General features: G+C 50.2%; 1 protein-coding gene across 1 annotated transcript in view; it reads left to right on the forward strand.

Moving 5' to 3' along the window:
- The window catches only part of LOC113920137 (transforming acidic coiled-coil-containing protein 2), a 147,510-nt gene that overhangs the window by 116,900 nt on the left and 11,696 nt on the right, over positions 1-18,914 (forward strand). The window contains 7 exon segments of the mRNA XM_035724144.1: positions 3,749-3,810; positions 4,920-5,035; positions 6,283-6,454; positions 7,728-7,868; positions 8,769-8,858; positions 15,237-15,380; positions 15,874-15,950. Coding sequence (XP_035580037.1) covers positions 3,749-3,810; positions 4,920-5,035; positions 6,283-6,454; positions 7,728-7,868; positions 8,769-8,858; positions 15,237-15,380; positions 15,874-15,950 — 802 coding nt within the window.

Below are 18,914 nucleotides of genomic sequence, written 5' to 3' on the forward strand. Positions count from 1 at the left end.
GGGTGTGGAACTCAGCAGTGCTTCCCTACCTGGGTCCACAAGAGCTTCACGCTGTCTGAGTAGTCTGAGAAACCTGGATGGAACTGGTTTAGAAAGATGCCCAGCTAATTAAAATGACGTGTCTGGGCAGTAATGACAGCAGCTCGTGGTGGCGACACTGATCATCTCCCACTCATTAGAAAGTCAGATTGGCAATTATAAGTGTTTTTCTTCGGACGCTTGCTTCGTAAATGGCCTCTTCTGGTGCAATCTTTGGAAACGTAGTGGGAAAAAAACTTAGTCCGTGTGGTCCGTAGGGATGCAAGTATTAGGAGCCTCCAAAGCCTCTCCCAGGTCGAGTCCGAGAGACCCAAGGAGAGCAGTGTTTTAGATTCACGGAGTCGGGGTGGGCCTTTGAGGGTCACCCAGCAACCCTGTCTCCCTAACACGCAGCGACATCCAGCCTCACCTTCCCGCTTCCAACCGTGGGGAAGGCGTCCCCCTCAGGAACCTAACTGTTCTTCTGTGGTGGACACCATCGCTGTCACACTACGGACATTCAGAAGAGTGACAGGACATGGGGAGCAGTGTCCTTGTCCTCTAACAAAGGGTCTCTTCTCCCATCACTTATGTTAAGAGTTCCAGAAGTACCAGCCATGAGCCGTTGTAATATACCTGGCCACAATCCCTTAGGTTTGTACAGCACGTGGTAGCACTCTTACCTGACATCATTAGCTTTTTTGCAAAACGTAGACACTTTGAGCTGCGTTGTGTCGGCGAGTCAGGAGGCAGTGGTAGTCAGGGACTTGGCCCCCCCGACCCTGGGAGTGACCATCTGGACGCAACCGCATCCTCCAGCTTCTGCCCGGTTCCCAGCCAAGCTCTGGAAGTTGGGGTCAGAGGGCAGCCACTGGGCCCTCTCATGGTGTGTTGACCAGCGTGAAATGATCACCGGAAGCAGCCCTCAGAGATGGCAGGACCCATTAAAAATACCTTCGGGGGGCGCCTGGGTGGCTCAGTCGTTAAGCGTCTGCCTTCGGCTCAGGTCATGATCCCGGGGTCCTGGGATCGAGCCCCACATCGGGCTCCCTGCTCCGCGGGGACCCTGCTTCTCCCTCTGCCTGCCACCCCCCCCCCCCCGCTTGTGCTCTCTCCCTCTCTCTCTGTCAAATAAATGAATAAAATCTTAAAAAAAAAATACTTTGGGCCTCTACGGTGTGAGGCAGCACATGCCTTAGCGAGAGGCCTCTTCTCTTGGAGGTAAAGGTGTTGGGCCACATGATGTAACTGGCATCACCCTTCCCAGCCCCCCGGCTGCGTGTGACAGCCGACACCGGACATGGCTCCCCCTCCAAGCTCACCCTTTGAGGCTTAGCATTGAAAGCAGATGAGAGAAATTTTGAAAACAACGTTCAGGAAGATGTTCCCTCAAAGCACAGGAGATGATATGGATGACAAGAAGAGGGTTTGTTTTTCTTCACATCTTTTCCAGGCCCTTTTTTTTTTTAAGACTTTATTCGTTTATTTGAGAGAGAGAGCACGAGTGGGTGGGGGGGAGGGGCAGAAGGAGAGGGAGAAGCAGAGAGCCCAACGTGGGGCTCGATCCCAGGACCCTGGGATCATGACCTGAGCCGAAGGCAGACGCTTAACCGACTGAACCCCCCCCCAGGCGCCCCTGGGTCATTTTGTAAATTATACATGAGAACCCCAAATGGCTACGATTGGCACTTTCAGGCCATGTGCTGAAGGAACCCCTCCCGGCATCACCAGGGATTGAAGTTCCTGCGTAGAGTGCGGGCCTCCTGTAACCACACACGCTACGATGCAGACATTCCTCGGGGTGGGGGGTCAGATAATCCCCCACTGTTGTACTGTCATCTGCTGCCTCTGAAGGGCGGGATGCGGGGCACCGGGCAGTGGGAAGGGAGACCCCATTGGCAGGTGGGAAAGAAGGCAGATAAATGAGCTCGGTGACCTGAAACACCCCCTGATCGGCTGCCAGGGGACCAGCTAAAGTTCCAGGAGGGATGCTTGATCGAGCCGCGCTGGTCACCGGAGCTGGGCATGGACCCAGGGCCTCGGTCCCTGGGAATATCTCTGTGGTGGCTCTTAGCCTGTTGGGTGCATCCTGCGTGCTCTATGCCATTGCGGGTGTGCTGAAGGGTTTCGTTAAGTAATTTAGGGTTAAATAATTCCTTGGTGCTAATAATGATAACCTTGGAGAAGGAGGCAACGGATGCACTGTTATCTTCTCAACTTAAAACTGTAGGACAATAAAATAATAGTCCCGAGGTCCTACATCTGGAAAGTGAGAGATCTGGAGGTGGCTCTAGAAATCACTTTGTCTTTCACCATCCCTAGCTTACCTCTCCTTTACCAGATGAGGAAGACAGGAAGTCTTCATAAACAAATAGTTGTACGTCCTAAGAAAGGATGCCCATTCCAGTCCCAGACGCTAAGCTGCAGCCCAGCCACGTGGGGTTTGCGTCAGTCTCTGCTCTTCCAGGGTGACGCACAAATCAGGGCAGAGGCCTGAGGGACGCATGGGGTCTTTCTGGCCGCTAGTGCACAAAACCGTCTTCGAACCCCTGTGCAGGCCAAGCCCACTGGAAGGAGGCATTGGCTTCATCAGGGAGATTCAGAAACTCCTGAAGAGTTGTCCATGTGTGATCAGTGCTTGAGTTCATACGGCCACATCCCCGCACACCTGCCGGTTTGGGGATGGTCTTCCAGGAGATGTGTCATCTTAAAGCTCATATTACGGAATCATTGTTTAAGCGATGCCTTCAGCCATATGCAGAAATAGAGGTGCTTTAAAGCAGAACGGCTATTTCCATGTTATGTTAAAAAAAAAAAGAATGCAGGCATTAGGGATTGCCACGTACACTCTTGTAGAGCTGCCTTCTGAGTGGGTCACTTGTGACCTCTTGGTTTCCTTCTCAAGTAGGAAAGAACCATCTGGTAGCTGTGGATGTGGCTTCCTTGAGGATTTTGTTTCCGGTTTTGTTCACCACCACATCCACCGTGCCCAGCATGTCATGCGTGCTTGGAATCCATTCCGTAGACAGGGACTTCCGCTGAGGGGCAGAGCTGGGTATCCTCATGGAACCCCCGCCCGGGGACCTGAGGGACCCAGGACTTCTTGTCTCCAGTGAGAGCCTCTCAAGTTTCCCTTCCAGTCAATTTGAAATAGGTCATTTCTCTACCTAATTGGACTCTCATAGTCTTTGCATCTGAAAATCTTATTTGTACCAGCCCTGCGGGCACTGGCAGGATCTCAGGAAATGTTCCAGGTGACTTGCAAAGCCTCTCCACAAGCAGCAGTGCAGGAATGATGTATGTTCTTCCCTTGCCTCGGAGTAAGGCCGGGGCTACATTCTCAGAGAGGGACCGCGGTGGGGCCAGTTCCGAATGTTGTCAGGATGTGGGAACATTCTCCACGTTGCACGTGAGACACAGAGAAAAGCAACACTCAAAATAGACTGTTCTGAAAACTCGGTGCATAGCGCTCAGATCCGTTCCTGCTCAGACTTAATTTCCTTGGACTCTTAGGCGCCCAAATGGCAGGAGCCCCTTTGTCGCAAGTGGTTTACGAGTGGTCTGAAGATGGCTGAGCTGCCCTCCCCTTCCAGCCGAATTGGAAACCTCGAGTCGTGGCTAGGCTCAGAGTTTAGAGTCTGGTTCCAGACCCCACCCTGCCTGGCCCAAACCTTTCCTTGTTTTTAAATTTTTTTTTCTGACACTAACTCTCCTTTTGTTTCTTTTGCAGAGTTGGATTACAGAAACCCCTATGAAATTGAATATATGGAGAAAATCGGCTCCTCCTTACCTGTAAGTCCTGCCGCAGACTGGCAGGGGACTTGCTTTCCCTCCCTTGTCTCGCGAAAATGCAGGCGCTGGCCTCCTCCTGAGCTCGGGTCCCAGATCCAGGGTCCTCTGTGCCCGCAGCGTCCTGGGTGCACAGTAGGGGTGAACTGGGTGCACAGTAGGGGTGAACTGGGACTGAGGGTTGGAGGTTTGTATTCGGCCCACTTCACATGGCATTTTAAGTGAGCAAAGAGAATGCAGTTAGGCTTCCTGCATCATTACTTACCCAGACAGAGAAAGAACTAGTCAGAGATTTCCTTAAAAGGGTGTAGCAGTGGTTTGGTGGTTTTTAAGGTGTCCTATTACCTGTTTCCTTCAAATTAATTGCTTTATGTAACTGAAGATCGGCTCTTCTGGCAAGAAGTCTCTCTCCCCCACACCCGCCATCCCTTTCGCTTTTAAGTGGCTACGACGGGTAGCTGTCCTCCCTGGCTCCCTGTCTACTGCCTGGAGGGCACTTGGTTCCGAGCATGGCCTCTTGTGCTGTGCCTTTGTCCAGTGATGCTGTCCGAGGCCCTGAGGCCCCGAGGCCCCAGAAGGGCTTGCTGTGAGACTGTTGGCCCGGACATACTGCTCCTATCTTTATCTTTCTTTGCATCATTTGTAGATGCTGGGCTTGCGGCTTCTGACCCGCAGTCAGCAGCCCATGCTGGAGGCACTCACCACACTGGGCCATCATGCTCGTCCCCCACCCCCCATCTGACTGTGGGCACTGCCTAGGCTGGGGGCTTGCCTACCCCTGTGTTTGTCCCCAGTGGCCGCACGGTTGCCCATCCAGACGGGTGGCCAGTAAATGCTGGTGGACTGAACAGCGTGCAGCACCCCGACACCATTATGATCCCTCTCCCCTCGACACTGTTGTCAGCAGCACACGCTCACAACTTCCCTCCCCTTTTCCTCTCCTCTCCCCTGGCCAGCACTGGCTTGCTCCTCCCTTCTGGGTGGCCCCAGAAGAATGGAGGCTTTTCCCTGATGAGTTATTTGTTCTGTTGGAAAGAGCTCTGGTTTTTATTTCTGTCACATGTTCAGGCCACCTGTAGCCGAGCTGACTTGTGTGCCTTTGATCCCTGCAGCAGGACGATGACGCCCCGAAGAAGCAGGCCCTGTACCTTATGTTTGACGCTTCTCAGGAGAGCCCGGTCAAGTCTCCCCCGGTCCGGACGTCAGAGTCCCCGACGCCGTGTTCAGGGTACGGCTTCCATGAGGAGAGTGTTTCGGGTCGGGCTCTGAGCACCGCGGCACTGCTGTCCCGGTGTGGTTTCATCTGCATTGATGTATTCAGGGAGCCCACGTCCGGGTCTCTGAGGATCCCTACAGACATACAAGCGGGGTGGGGGTGTTACCGGTAAGGCTACCCTTTGTCCGGTTAACAGCTGAATGCGTGAGCCCCTTCAGTCACGCCCCCCCCCACACCCAGTGCACACACAATGTTGTCTTGTGGTTCGTCCCCTGGGGAGGCAGCGTGCTGCAGCATTCAGCCCCAGAGTCCCACTTCCACCCCTTACTGACTGTGTGACCCGATGCAGGTTATCTGACCCTCCTGTGCTGCCGTCTCCTCGTGGGTAAAATGAGGGTAGTCATAAAACGGACCCTGTAGGAATTTCATGAGGACTAAATGAGGCTCTCAGTCTTCCAGGCACCCCCCCAACTGTGCAGTGGGGCTGGGGGTGCCTGTCCTCCAAAGCCACCAGGAGGATGAAACAGAGAGGCTATAAGGAAAGCGAAGTGCTGGGTAGACGTTCACTCACTGTTAACGTGGCTGTGAATTAGCACTGGTTATGGTCCTGTTCTGAGCCGTGTGGTGCTGGATGGGGTAAGGGAGGGGCACCGCTCTGGGGCTGCGACCCTCCCATCCCCTTAACTGCCCCTCTCTCTGAGTGGGAGGGAAAGCTCTTGCTTTGATTTCCCGAACTGACTTCCGAATCCACCCAGGGTATTGAGAATGACGGTGGTGATGTCCCAGCAATAGTCATGGTGACGGGGACCATGTCGGGTGCTTCACATGCAGGCAGTATCTCCCTTGACCTTCACCGAGCCCTGTCTCATCTCTTGCCCTACGGAAAAAGAAACTGAGATGCAGGACACATGTTGTCGCATGTTCAGGCCACCTGTAGCCGAGCTGACTTGTGCCTTTGTGCAAGGGTGCACGCCGAGGGACGGGCAGTCTGCTTAACTCCAGCTTGTGCCCTTAGCCAGTGGCGTCTGTGCTCCCGACCCTCCCTTGTCAGCAGGCCCTGGGGTGGGGCTGGACCACCCTCTCCCTCAGGCTCTCCAGCCTACAGGCTCCCAGGCCACCCAACACCCGGCCCAGTTTCCCTCTGGGAACGCGGCTCCGGAAGTGCAGGATCCCTTGGGATGGTGATTGCGTCGGGGCATCCTGGTCAATTTCAGTGGGCTTTCCAATGAGACAAATAAAGGTGCTCTTTTCTTCCTCAGGTCAAGTTTTGAGGAAACTGAAGCCCTTGTCAATGCTGGGGCAAAGATCCAGCATCCTGTCACACGAGGACTGGCTCCCAACCAAGAGCCACACTTGCAGGTGCCAGAGAAATCCTCCCAGAAGGAGCTGGAGGTCATGACCTTGGGCACTGCTTCAGACGCGATTGAAATTGTAAGTGGGGTCGGAAGGGCCCAAGATCACTGGGGCCGAGGCCTGGGCCAGCTGGGTCCCATCACCAAAGGGTTCAGCCCTTCAGAGTAATGGCGTGGGCTCCCCCCCCCCGCCCCCCGTCCCTGGACCACAGAAGCCAGCCTCGGAGACCCCACACCCTAACCATGAGAGAAAAGCTCTTCATCTTCACCAGTGTGGTTTGGAGTTCTTACCTCACTGCTTTATTTGCCTTCGGGGTTCTTGATTTCCACTTTAGTCCCTTGGGGCTGAACTATTGCTTTGGAGGTGACATCAGTCTGTACCCTGCTTCTCCGTACTCTGGGTCAGGGGGCAGAGAATGGTAGGGCAGGGGACACTCCTTTTGGGAAACACTTGGTTTTCCTGGGCGTTGGTGATGAGAAGTCCCTCCTGTTTACATACCTATTTTTTTCCCTCCCTTCCCAACCCCTCTGGAGCCTTGCAGAGCAAATAGACCCCCTGAACATCTAAAATGGGCCATCCTTCTAGGTGAAGTTTTACTTTTCTCTCTTTTACCTCCTTCCCAGCAGTCCCCAAGAGGGTTTGAAGCCACTGACTTAGTTACTTTTAGTGTTAACTTTTGTTGTTCTATATTCGTAGACCATTCATTTCTCACGCATCAGATATTTATTGAGCACCTGCTGTGTGGCAGTTGAATACTTGGAAAATATTAGTAAGCAAGAAGAAAGTAGATGTGACTCAGTCTCTCAAATACACACTATGGAAGAACTCATGCATGACTCAACTTCTACAAAGTTGGCTTCTGACCTTGGAGTCTTCCCAGTCTACCCAGAAACACTTTTTCATTTGAAATCGTCTTTCTGTTATTTAGAAAATGACCTTTATCAAAACCTTTGACACTTATACTTGGAGGTGTTTTCTTGATGAGTTATATTATGTTTGGAAAACCCATCAACTGCCTTGTCTCCCCCACTGAGATTTTCAAATAAATAAGTAAATGGTGACTTTCCTCCCACCGATTGGTTAGGGAGCGAGGGTGGCGTGGGGGTGGGCGGGCACCTAAGCCTGTGCTTCCGGGGCGGGGGGTGGGGGTGGGTGGGGAGCCTGTCAAGCTCAAGATGCCCATCGTCAGCAGGTGGGAACTAGGATGAAAAGGAAAGTAGTGGCACCTAATTAATACTCTCTTTAGCCTTAAGTCAGAAATGTCCAGCAACTAGGTGCGTGGTCCTTGCTCGGAATCGATGTCACTCTCTGTCTCCTCTATTTTTCCTCTGTGTCCTCTGCCGGCCTTCAGACAGCTCCTGAGGGCTCCTTTGCCTCTGCTGACGCCCTTCTCAGCAGGCTAGCTCATCCAGCCTCTCTCTGTGGTGCGCTTGACTATCTGGAACCCGACTTAGCAGAAAAGAACCCCCCAGTATTTGCCCAGAAACTTCAGGTTTGTAGCCCACGTGTGACCTTTTGGGAGTTTGTGAAAACCTCAGTAGAGAATGAACTCCGAACCCCAAATGCAGTGAGGCAGGATCTAACGAGGTATTGCTGGAAATGCTCCAAATGAAATCCCTTTCCCCTCAAAGACTGATGTATGGGTGTTCTTGATCCAAGATGCCAAAATAATATAAATTGTGTGATTACATATGGGACAAACCATTTGTATTTCAAATGGGAAATTGGACCCAAACAGTCATTTTTCAGAAGTTTTGATAACCCCAAAAGCAGTTTCTGTGATTTATTCACAGAACCAAGGGTATTAGATCACCATCGAGTCAAGCTGTTCATATATATGCGAGGGGAAGCTATCTCAGACTCCCATTGAGATAACATCTGGACTCGGTCTCGCATCTGGAACCAAAACAATTAGTACTCTGTGCCTTAAACTTGACAACTTAATTTGATACCCTCTAGACTAAGACCTTCAGAGCAAACCTGGACAGATTGTTCACAGTCATTTGAGAATGCAAAACCATTCATGGAAACTGTTGACCATCTTGACTTAATTAAAGAAACAAAAAGGAAAAAAATCGAAGGAAACAGTGCAGTAAAAATTTTGATCCCATTATAAAAATCATCTCATATTTGACCACACGATCCTTCCCGACAGACATTCCGAAGGGCAATTACAGAAAAAAAAAAAAAAAGAAAGAAAGAAAAGAAATTAAACACTTATTTCATGATCTGCTGAGGTGTTAATTGTGCAAGAAAGCCAGACGTGTGTTTTTCCTGAGTACCTGTCATGACACATTCACGTGGCACATTCATTTCTTGGATGTGGGACACATTGACATCCTGTCTTGATGCATTTCCCCTGCGATTTGCTCATCCCCCACCCCTCGGACAGGAGGAGTTAGAGTTTGCCGTCATGCGGATAGAAGCCCTGAAGCTAGCCAGGCAGATTGCCCTGGCTTCCCGTAGCCGCCAGGACACCAAGGTACGGGTTTGCTGCTGCCGTGCGCTGCCTCTTGAGAATGTGGTGTGGTCCAGAAGTTCCTTTGCTAACCACTGGCTAAGCAGGCAATGCCAGGGTCCTACAAAGTAGCATAAAATTTTCTGAAACGCTAAAAGCATAACTCTCACATATATAGACGCTGAGCACATGTCTAAGATCTGCTTACCTCGGTAATGAAGGGAACAGCAGGGTGGTAAAGCAGGTTGAATGGAGGAGAATGGGAGAACCCGATACAGAGTCAGTGGAACAAAGAGGTCCAGCATCTTATTGCAGTCTTACTGCAAAGTTCAGTGTAAAACTGGTTAATGCTGGCTAAACAAGACAATGGACTATAACCTTGGAGGCTTTTTGTTTGTTTGTGTTCTGCAAAAACCATTTGCTTCTCTACTGAACAAAAATCATTTGCAAATTTTCTGTTTTCTACTAGTGGATATCTAACCGCACTGAGCCCGGACCCTAATCAATAGTAAATAGTGAAACCGAGACCTTCCTGAAACCTCGGACGGGCCCTTAGGCCAAAGTCAATAGAATTACAGAAAAGCAACCCTTTTCTTATAAAGGGCAGATGGTACATATTTTAGGCCTGGCGGGCCATCTGGTCTCTGCCGCAGCTACTCTGCTTTGCCGTTGTAGCTCAAAGCAGCCACAGATAATGTGTAGATGAACGGGTGTGGCCATGTTCCAGTAAAACCCTCTTTACCAAAGCGGACATTGGGCCATTTGGCCCGTCCGCCATCGTTGGGCAAGCCCCGCTCTAGAGTAGAGTAAGATACTGACAGAGCATGCAGAAATCTTTTTGCCTAGCTTCTAAGTTTGGAGTAGTTTTTCTTAACAATTTGAATGAGTTGCTGAAGGTGTGTAAAACTGTGGCCCCTCTGAGGTTCAGGCCGCCCCTCCAGGCTGATGGGGGAGCTGTGGCCACCCCCATGCCGCACCCTGCACTGGGCAGCCCAGCACGCTCTGTGGCCTTGAACGTGTTGGTGAGCCTCTTTGGACCTCTGTTTTTGCAGCTGTGAGATGAGGCTACTAACGGTGCGTTTGCAGGTTTACTGTAAGGGCTGCAGATGCTGTGTGGAGGACGGTGCCGTGCCTGGCACACAGTAGGTGTGCAGTAAAGGACAGTGGCTCTGGGTAGCAAAGCTTCACTTTTGTCGTTGTTACCGGATTGGACACTCACAGCATCTCTACTATAGGGGCGGGGTGGGGGGGGGGGGGTCCAGGTCCCATTTTACAGATGGGGAAGTGGAGTCATGGAACGGGTCCGAGGTCTGAGAGTGATTTACTGACCCAGCGGGAACTGGGACTCCAGGCTCCAAATGGGAGCCCCTTGCCTGTCCCGTCTCAAGGAATAGCTCACTTGGTACAGGATCAGGAGTTCATGGGCTGCTCCTGCTCATGTGGTTCCCCCGGGAACTGTCCGCAAGGTGGGGGGGCTCCCTCCCAGAGAATCTCTCGGTGAAAAGGTGGTCACACTGGGGGTGTCAGACTGGGAATGCTGGGCCCCGGGGCAGGGACGAGAACGTTAATACACGTTGCTGACGTCCTTGTTCTTGCTGTTAACCCATGAGCTTGGGTTTAGTTTCCATGAGAAAGATTTTTAGAAAGCATCAAGCAGTGAGGATTTGTTTCCCCACTAGATTTATTTCTTGATGTCTCTGGGGAGTGGCTTAAGGACAGAATGAATGGCTTCAGGTCTGGCCACTGTAACTACAGTATATTCCTGTCCAGAAGTTTGAGGCAGGATTGAGCATGTTCTAGTAAGAGTTCAGACGGAGTGTGGAATGTTCTGGAGTGCCTGGTGCCCCCCTGCCTCCTTCCTCTGGGGACGCATGAGAGAGGACAGTCGGCAAATATTGGCTGGCCCATTGACTCCCTGTAAATGATAGTCAGTTCTCAGACCCCGTGTCCCACTTTTGATGTAGAAAATATTGAGACGTGAATCCACTGTGTGTGGGTCGGAGGGACAGACCCAGCCACCTCCTTATGTGTTTCAGAAGGATCTGCTAGAAGAAACGTTGGTGGGGGTAACGCTGTCTGAGAGAGTAAGGAGCATTTTTCTCTGCCATGGTAACTTGTACCACTTTTTAGGTTCCTGTGGGTTTCTTGCTCACGTAGACGCTTGATCGCCCTTCCCTGCATTGGAAATTGCTGATGTAGACAAAGAGAAACAGCAGCTGTGTATCCAGTTTGCTCTTTTTTCTGCCCATAAATTTCAGCTGCAGGTGACATTAGCCCAGTCTTTTTGGCAGCATGGTCTTAAACTGTTGCTAACACAAAAATGAAATCACTCGGAATAAAAAGAAATCGCTTGGAAGGCTGAAAGCAACATGAAATATGGTGGCGGTGGTTTCTGGTCACTCCTTGAGCAGCTTCACTTGACATTTCCCTGTTGACTGAAAGCCAGCTGAGCGGACCTTCGAAGGACCGCGGTGGGGTTTCCTGTCTTCATTAGTCAGAAAACGTGAAGCGATGAGGAAGACTCCGTGGGGCTGGGGTTATTGGGCTGGAGCTCCTTACTGTGTCTTCCACACACTTCTGGCTCAAGTGAATTCAGTTGTATCCTCCTGGGGTTCATCTGACCAGGGTGGCCGGCTGTACGGTACAACAGCCCCGAATGTAAACAGGATGGGTAGAACAGCAATGTCCTTTCTCTGTGGCTTTGCGAGGGGCACAAGCTGTGTGGGGGATGGATTTAATCCGTGTATAAACAGATACTTGTGGCAATCCCTAAAGCCATTGCCCTTTCTGGATGAGGGGACCCAGATATAAAGAATGAAGGATGTGCCTGGGTCATGTGGGAACAGGGATCATACAAATGGCAAGCTTCAGGACCAGAGGAAGTCCCAGAAGCAGGCCCTTGGGGAGGGAAAGGGTGCTTCATCTTTCTCCTTCTCCAGGAGTCCTGGCCGATAAAGGCAGACCTGGATTTTACCGGGGCGGGGGGGGGGGGGGACACGGAGTTAGGTCTGGGACAACCTGAATTGGTGAGTGGCCTGACGGCAGGGGCTCCTTCCCTAGTGCTGTGTCCAGAAACCACCCACCACCCCCGGCATTTCACAACGTGATGTCTGAAGAGCAGGGACAGAGGCCTGGCGCCTGGGTTTCAGCTTCTTTTTGCCGGTTTGGGGAATTGGCCGTCATCACTCACAGCCTGTGGTGAGAAGGCTGGAGGCCATGTCTTGACTCAGCGGGAAGGAGTGGCCAGTTGGGTGGCTGGTGGTGCCTCCTGTGGGCCTTAAGTAGGGCACACACTGAGTGTCTTCCTCCTGTTTGTCATCCCAAGCTGCTGTCAAATTTGGATGCTGCAGCTCCCCAAGGAGAGACCCCTCTCCTGCCCCACCTGGCGCCACGTAGCCTGGATACCCCCCAAGGGCCCAGCCTGGTCCACTCTCCATGACCATGGCCCAGCTTGCTGTGGTTCCGCCTTGGTTCCAGGTGTCAGCTTCCCCTGAGGCCTAGCAACAGGGAACCAGGCATGAGGAGGACTGTGAGCCTGGGTAAGTGGCAAGACTGCAAGGCCAGAAAGGCCCCAGGCATGCGGTCTGCAGGTCTGAGGGTGATGGCACCTGAGGGACCCAGATGTGAGTGAGTGGATTGAGGGTTTGGAAGTTGGTTCCAGAGGCTCATGCTCTTTCCGAGTCGTGGCCATTTCACATTTTAATTTGTGATTCTCTTGGCTTTTGGGCTCCCCCAAAGCAGCCAGTGGGGCCTTATGCAGGAGAAGCAAAGCTTAATCTAAGCCTGATGTTAAAATATCAGCGAGAAACAAACCTATCTCTGTTAGAAATGATTCTTGGTTGTAAGAGAAAACCAGGGTGTGTACCTTGAATTTCATTAACATGCAGATACTCCAGGCAGTAATTCAAATGGATTCTGAAGTCATCTGTTCCTTTATTGAAAACACCAGGTGGCTGGGGTGAAAGGTGATCATGAGTCACTGTCTGTGGTGGTTAACCATTGTGTTTACTTAGAAAGCTCATTAACGTATTTATTTTTCATTCCCTTCCTTGTTGTACAAAGGACTTAGGCAGCTTTAAGATCATCAGTTCCTGCACTGGTCGGATTTCGGTTCTGCCCAGCATGATAAAGTTAGTTGTAGTTCATTTCCCCTCGCACTTCAGAGAGCTGGCTTGTTTGGAGTCAGAACTGAATCTCATTCTGGGAAATCTTTTGGCCAAATCCCTTAAATCTTCCTTTTTTTTTTTTTCATCTTCCAAAGGCCCACGATTCGTTAGATGGTGTCTAGTGTTCTTTCCATTTTGAAATTTTATTCTAATTTTTTTCAAAGGATACATTATTTTACTTAAAAAGTGACAGCAACAGTTTTGTTGGTTTTTTTTTTTTTTTTTTTTCCCAATCCTCTTCAGAATCTTTCCTCTATGAATTTCCTCCACGAAGACAAAGAGCGCCTTATTGTCTGGGTATAATTTTCTTTTTTTAAAAAAAATTTTTACAAGATTTATTTACTTATTTGTTTGAGAGAGAGACAGAGCGCGAGCAGGGGGAGGGGCAGAGGAGAGGGAGAGCACGTCCTAAGCAGACTCCCGGCTGAGCGCCGAGCCCAAGGAGGCCCTTGGGCTCGATCTCATGATCCTGAGATCATGACCTGAGTCGAAAACAAGACCCCTGGGTATAATTTTCTATTTACTTCCTGAGAAGTTTCCCATATGACAAGTAGAGCCTTGAAAACATTTCAGACAGCAGAGATGAACCCATGCACGGGAGGGGCTCCACACCTATGGTCTGATGGCATGCTTGCTTCTGAGAGGTCAGCCCGCCTGCTTCTGTGCATTGGTCACCTGTAATGGAGGCTGCTTTAGGACCTGAGGATGGAAAGATCATGGCATCCCATTTGACAGGACAGTGTGTCTCCCGGTCCTTCAGTGTGCTCCCTCCCCTCTCTGATGGGAGTAATCATTTGCGTCCCCCTGTGCAGGGAGCCCAAATACGCAAGGCCGGGCAGGGCCAGTGAAACCCAAGCCCACCTTTAGGACAACCAAAACCATGTCATTCAAACATGCATGTGTACAACTAACTGGGCCTAACTGTGTCATCTCCAGTCCTATCCATTAAATTTCTGCCTGAGTTTTCTAAGTCATTTCAAGGTCATGTTCTCTGATCCAGTAGTGGGGTGAGGTTGCCTGTTCTTGCGATGGAAGAGAGAGTACCTTCAGGGGTGCCCCTCCCCCTCCTTGTTGGGTCTCTAATCTTGTCTGCTTCCACTTCCAAGACCAGCCCTCCCTGTTCTTTCTCCAGATCTCTCTTTCTCCTCCACCTGGGTGTAGTGTTCCCTGCTCACTTCTCATCCATTTCCCCAGGAAGCTGCAGTCACACTCTGACTGGCAGATCACCATTACTCCACATCGAATTGGACTCTAGGAATCAGGTTTGCCTTGGCAGCCATGCCAGCACCAGGAGGTTAATGCATAGGACTGAGAGTGTGCTTGGTTTGGAGTCTCTTGCAGTAGAATTAGACCACTGGCCCCCGCTGTGCTGGTTGATGATGCTCCTAACATGGCATTTCAAGTGTGATGGAAATGGCTGAGCTCTTTGTGCACAGGGAGGAAGAGTAACCGCGGGCCTCTCCTCTCTCCCTTCCAGGAGGCTAGTGGCTGTCTTGGGCAGTCAGACCAGTGTCGGTTGTGGGTGGGGGTGGGGAATCCCACCACTTGTTGAGGGCCTTACCAACAAATGTGGATATTGTCATTGATCCAGATTTCAATTTTGCCGTCGACACAGCAAACTTAAGGCAACGTAGCTGCAAAGTAACTCTTCCCTTGAGGCATCCAGAAACTAGCTTTTGTAGGTGACGTTGGTTGATAGGTTCGGTAGGCCTTATGCTTTGTATGAGCGTGTCCTTTCAAACAGAGCTAAACACGTGCCCCACCCCCCTCCAAACTGAAATGCAGACAGTCTTACAAAAATGATCAGATTTGCAGTTATTCAAAACTAGGCAAATGCAGATGAGAATTCAGCATCGTTTACCATCAGGCTTTTATTTTGGAAGTGGAGCCTGCTGGAAAATGGCCTTGGTTCTTAAGCACTATGCCTAAATGCCTCTGCGTGTGATAAATGGCAGTGATAAGCAAGCACCAGACATGCTTGACTCCCAAAGTGGGGAGTTGGGGAGGCCTCTGCTATTAGCTCCTTTGTCTGCCGGTGCAGGTGCAAAATGATCAATTTCCATAGATTGTATCTGGCCTTTCCCCACTCATCAGTCCAAACATTTTCTCATACTTTTGATGTTCTTTGTTTCAAAACCATACAACTGACCCATTCACAAGAGGCTGAATGCAAATCCTCTTTGCCATAGGAGTCATATTAACTTTTTTTTTTTTTTAATTAAAAACCATTCCACAGAGAGAGGCTGCTCACCCAACAGATGTCTCCATCTCCAAAACAGCCTTGTACTCCCGCATCGGGACCTCCGAGGTGGAGAAGCCCGCAGGCCTTCTGTTCCAGCCACCTGACCTGGACTCCGCACTCCGGATTGCCAGAGCAGAGGTATTATGGCATGGGTGTGGCTCAGGGGAGGCCGGCTCTGGTTTCTCTGGGAAAGCTCCAGTTTCTGCCAAGTGTAAATAAATAAATAAATACACACACACACACACACACACACACACACACACACACACACACCCACACCCACGATCCACAAGGCCAGCATCTTTGGACACAGTCTTTGTCCTGCAACCACTGTGGGCAAAGACGGGTAGCAAACCATCTTTGATCTTCCTAGACACCATTGTTTAATGAGCCTCTGTGGCCTTGTTTGATTTATAACAGAAAGCATATGCCTTTAGTTGCTCCCTGGTGGGGCACTGTGAGAGTCTGATATCTGGTTTATTTCTGTCTCATGCTCCGGGAAATTCTCTCAATACAATTACTGTTTGGTGTAGGAAGTTTTAATTCAATGTCTCCTTATCTCGGGTCTGTGAATTGCTCAGATCTGAATTCAGTCCTCTGGGGCTCATCTCTCTCTTCTCCCTGATGCCAGATCATAACCAAGGAGAGAGAAGTCTCGGAGTGGAAGGACAAATACGAAGAAAGCAGGCGGGAAGTGATGGAAATGAGGTCAGTCGTGATGCTTCCTGGTACCTGGGGAGATGCTTACCTGTGCTCTTGTAACAGCTCGTGCGGTCTATGGACAGGGTCTTCCCAAGACTTAACTGTTCTTCATGAGACAAGGTTTATATTTTCATAGATGTATTTTTAGTATTTTTAGATAGTTAGATAAAATATCATGCACCTGAGCTAAATATTGCCAACAAACAAATACATTTGCAATGAAAAACAAATCTCCTTCCCACTCAGCCTCCAATTCCAGCCCCCTCAGGTAGCTGCTATCCACCGTTTCTGGTGTATCCTTCCAAGAATTTTCTGTTTCTGATTGCAAATGTGTGAATGTGTCCCTATACAGACTCCTTTTTTCTTCCAAAGTGGAGAGTGGAAATGTACATTATCCTACACTCTTTTTTTTTTTTAATTTAGCACATCTTGGGGCGCCTGGGTGGCTCAGTTGGTTAATTTAGCACATCTTTTTTTTTTTTTAATTTCTCTACATATGTTAGAGAGAGAGAGCGCACAATTGGGAGGGGCAAAGGGAGAGGGAGAGAGAATCTCCAGCAGACTCCCCACTGAGTGTGGAGCCCGACTCGGGGCTTGATCTCACGATTCTGAGATTACGACCTGAGCCGAAACCAAGAGTTGGACGCTCAACCGACTGCACCACCCAGGCGCCCTTAACTTAGCAAATTTTGGACAGATTTTTATACAACTTGACCTCATTGTGTAACATTTAATAAATAGTCCTTGTACAGTTCTAATGTTAGGAACTTTACCAGTCTCCACGGATAAACAGGTTGTCTCCGGAATTTTGTCTGAATGGTTTATTTCCATTTGCTGCATCTGTAACAGAAGTACAGTAGTCACCACGTAGTAAGTGTCTACCACGTGCCATGTGCTGTGCTTCCGGCTGGAGACACACAGTCTCTGTTTCTCCCCACAGCCCTCAAGAAGGGATCATCAGCCGCATCTCACAGTGGAAGGCTCAGAGGGGTTAGGTGACTTGCCCAAGGTCCTGGAGCTTCTAGTTAGAAGAATGTGAATTTGAACCTACTTTTCTGATTCCAAAGCCCAAACTCTTTCCATGGTGCCCAGGGGTCTCCCTCCCTCGTCCCGTCTGATGCACCCTTTGGCCCTTTATTTTCCTTCATGATTCATCATCATCTTAGAAGCTAAGAAACCATCTCTGGGGCTAGAACTTACCCTTGGGATGTGATCTTAAAAACTGTATTGCAGGTGGCATTTTTAAAGAAACTTTGGCCCAAACCTTTGCTTTGGCCATCCCAGGGTCTGGCTGCTGCCACCGCTAAGTCTGAGAACAGCTCCTGGGGGCACAGTTCATTTTCTCCACACACCTGCCTTTCTGCAGCACCAGCTGAACTGACACGTGGATTTTCCAGTTGCAAGGGAAGGTAGGAGTTAGAGCGCGACCATTTTCACAAGACAGAAGATCTGGTGCGATGCAGAAAATCTCTGATAGTCTTGCTTCATTTTTAAGTCTCAAAGTGTGAAAGTAGGGAAGAGATGAATTTTTAAAAGTTGGTTGAAGAATTAGTACATTTACAGCGCACTTAATTGCAATGGCAGCTGCTGGTTAATTATCAGAATCGGCTGTCTTCGTGGCTACCGTTTTAAGTAGTGAGCAAATGATTTAGGTAATCCTATCCCCTGCTTTCTAGGTCAAATAGTATCTTCCTGAAAATTCTCCTTAGTTCCTTCTTCCTCCTGATGTTTTCTGTGACCACTTCTGGACGTGAATCCCAGTGTGCTGTTCACATTCACACTGAGGCCCTGTGCTGGCATCATTTGAAAATCTCTGTCTTTTGTCTTTCTCTCTCTCTCTCTTTTTGTTTTGTTTTGTTTTGTTTTGTTTTGTTTTGTTTGGTAGGGGAGTGGAGGAGGGAGCAGCATGGCTGTAATTTTTTGCCTGCCCTGAACATGAAAGCGGGGCATGCTGGGAAGGCTAGAAGTTCCACCTCTGGGGGCTCCCCCGGGGGCTTCAGCGGGTGCTGTTTACTCACCAGTGTGGTAGGACTCAGGGGTCACCAACTGGCACAGCTGCACTCGTGTTTGAAGGCCCACATGTCCACCTCTGGAGCCAGACCTGGCCAGGTAAAAATCGGGCTTGGCTCCCTAGCTGCTTTGGGCCTGTTCCTTAGCTCTGTCTGACTGGCCTCGTCTATGGAAAAGGGTGGATCTCAGCGGCTCAGGGCAGTAAGACGTACGGGGTGTGAAAAGGCTCCACAGGCGCATGCCTGGATTCGAATCCCAGCTCTGCCGCTGTGTAGATCCTAGAAAGGTTCCTGGATGACCCTGTGCCTCAGTATCCCCATCAGCAATTCTGAGGACCCTCAGGGCACCACCCCTTGGGGTCGCTGTGAGGACGAGATGCAAATACAGTGCCACTGAAGCAGCTTTGGACCACAGGTCTCCCCACACCACTGCAAGGACACATCCCTTACCTGCTGTGGTCCCGCCTCTGTCCTTGGCAGTGACGGGTTTAGACGGTGCAGCCCCAAAGGTCCATTGCTGTTTTGGGATTCAGGGATACAAGGAGGTATTGATTAATTACAGAAAACACGAACTGCTTCTCTGTAGGATTCAGAAAGAACCCAAGTGGGCTCATGGTATGGTCACTTTTTCTGTTGTGGGTTGGCCCTTGAGCGAGGCACTATCCTTGGGGCCAAGGTCAAGAAGGTCAGTGACAGACATCCAGCAGCTGTGAGGCCTTTGGACTTTGCAGAGTGCCTTCTGCTTTCACTGGCCTATTTAACCTCATTTAATTCCCCCACGATCCTACACAGGGTCTAGGGAAATCCTCACCATACCAGGGAGTAAGCTGAGCCCCCAGTATCTGGGACCAGCTGTAATCAGGGCCCTGAGTCCGTTGGTGGTTAGCAGTTCTTGGTTCTCTTGTGGAGAATAACTAACTATTGGATAATGTAAGTGAAACTCTCGAGGCTTTTTTGAGTT

This window comes from Zalophus californianus, chromosome 15 (assembly GCF_009762305.2).
Source record: "Zalophus californianus isolate mZalCal1 chromosome 15, mZalCal1.pri.v2, whole genome shotgun sequence".
NCBI lineage: Eukaryota > Metazoa > Chordata > Mammalia > Carnivora > Otariidae > Zalophus > Zalophus californianus.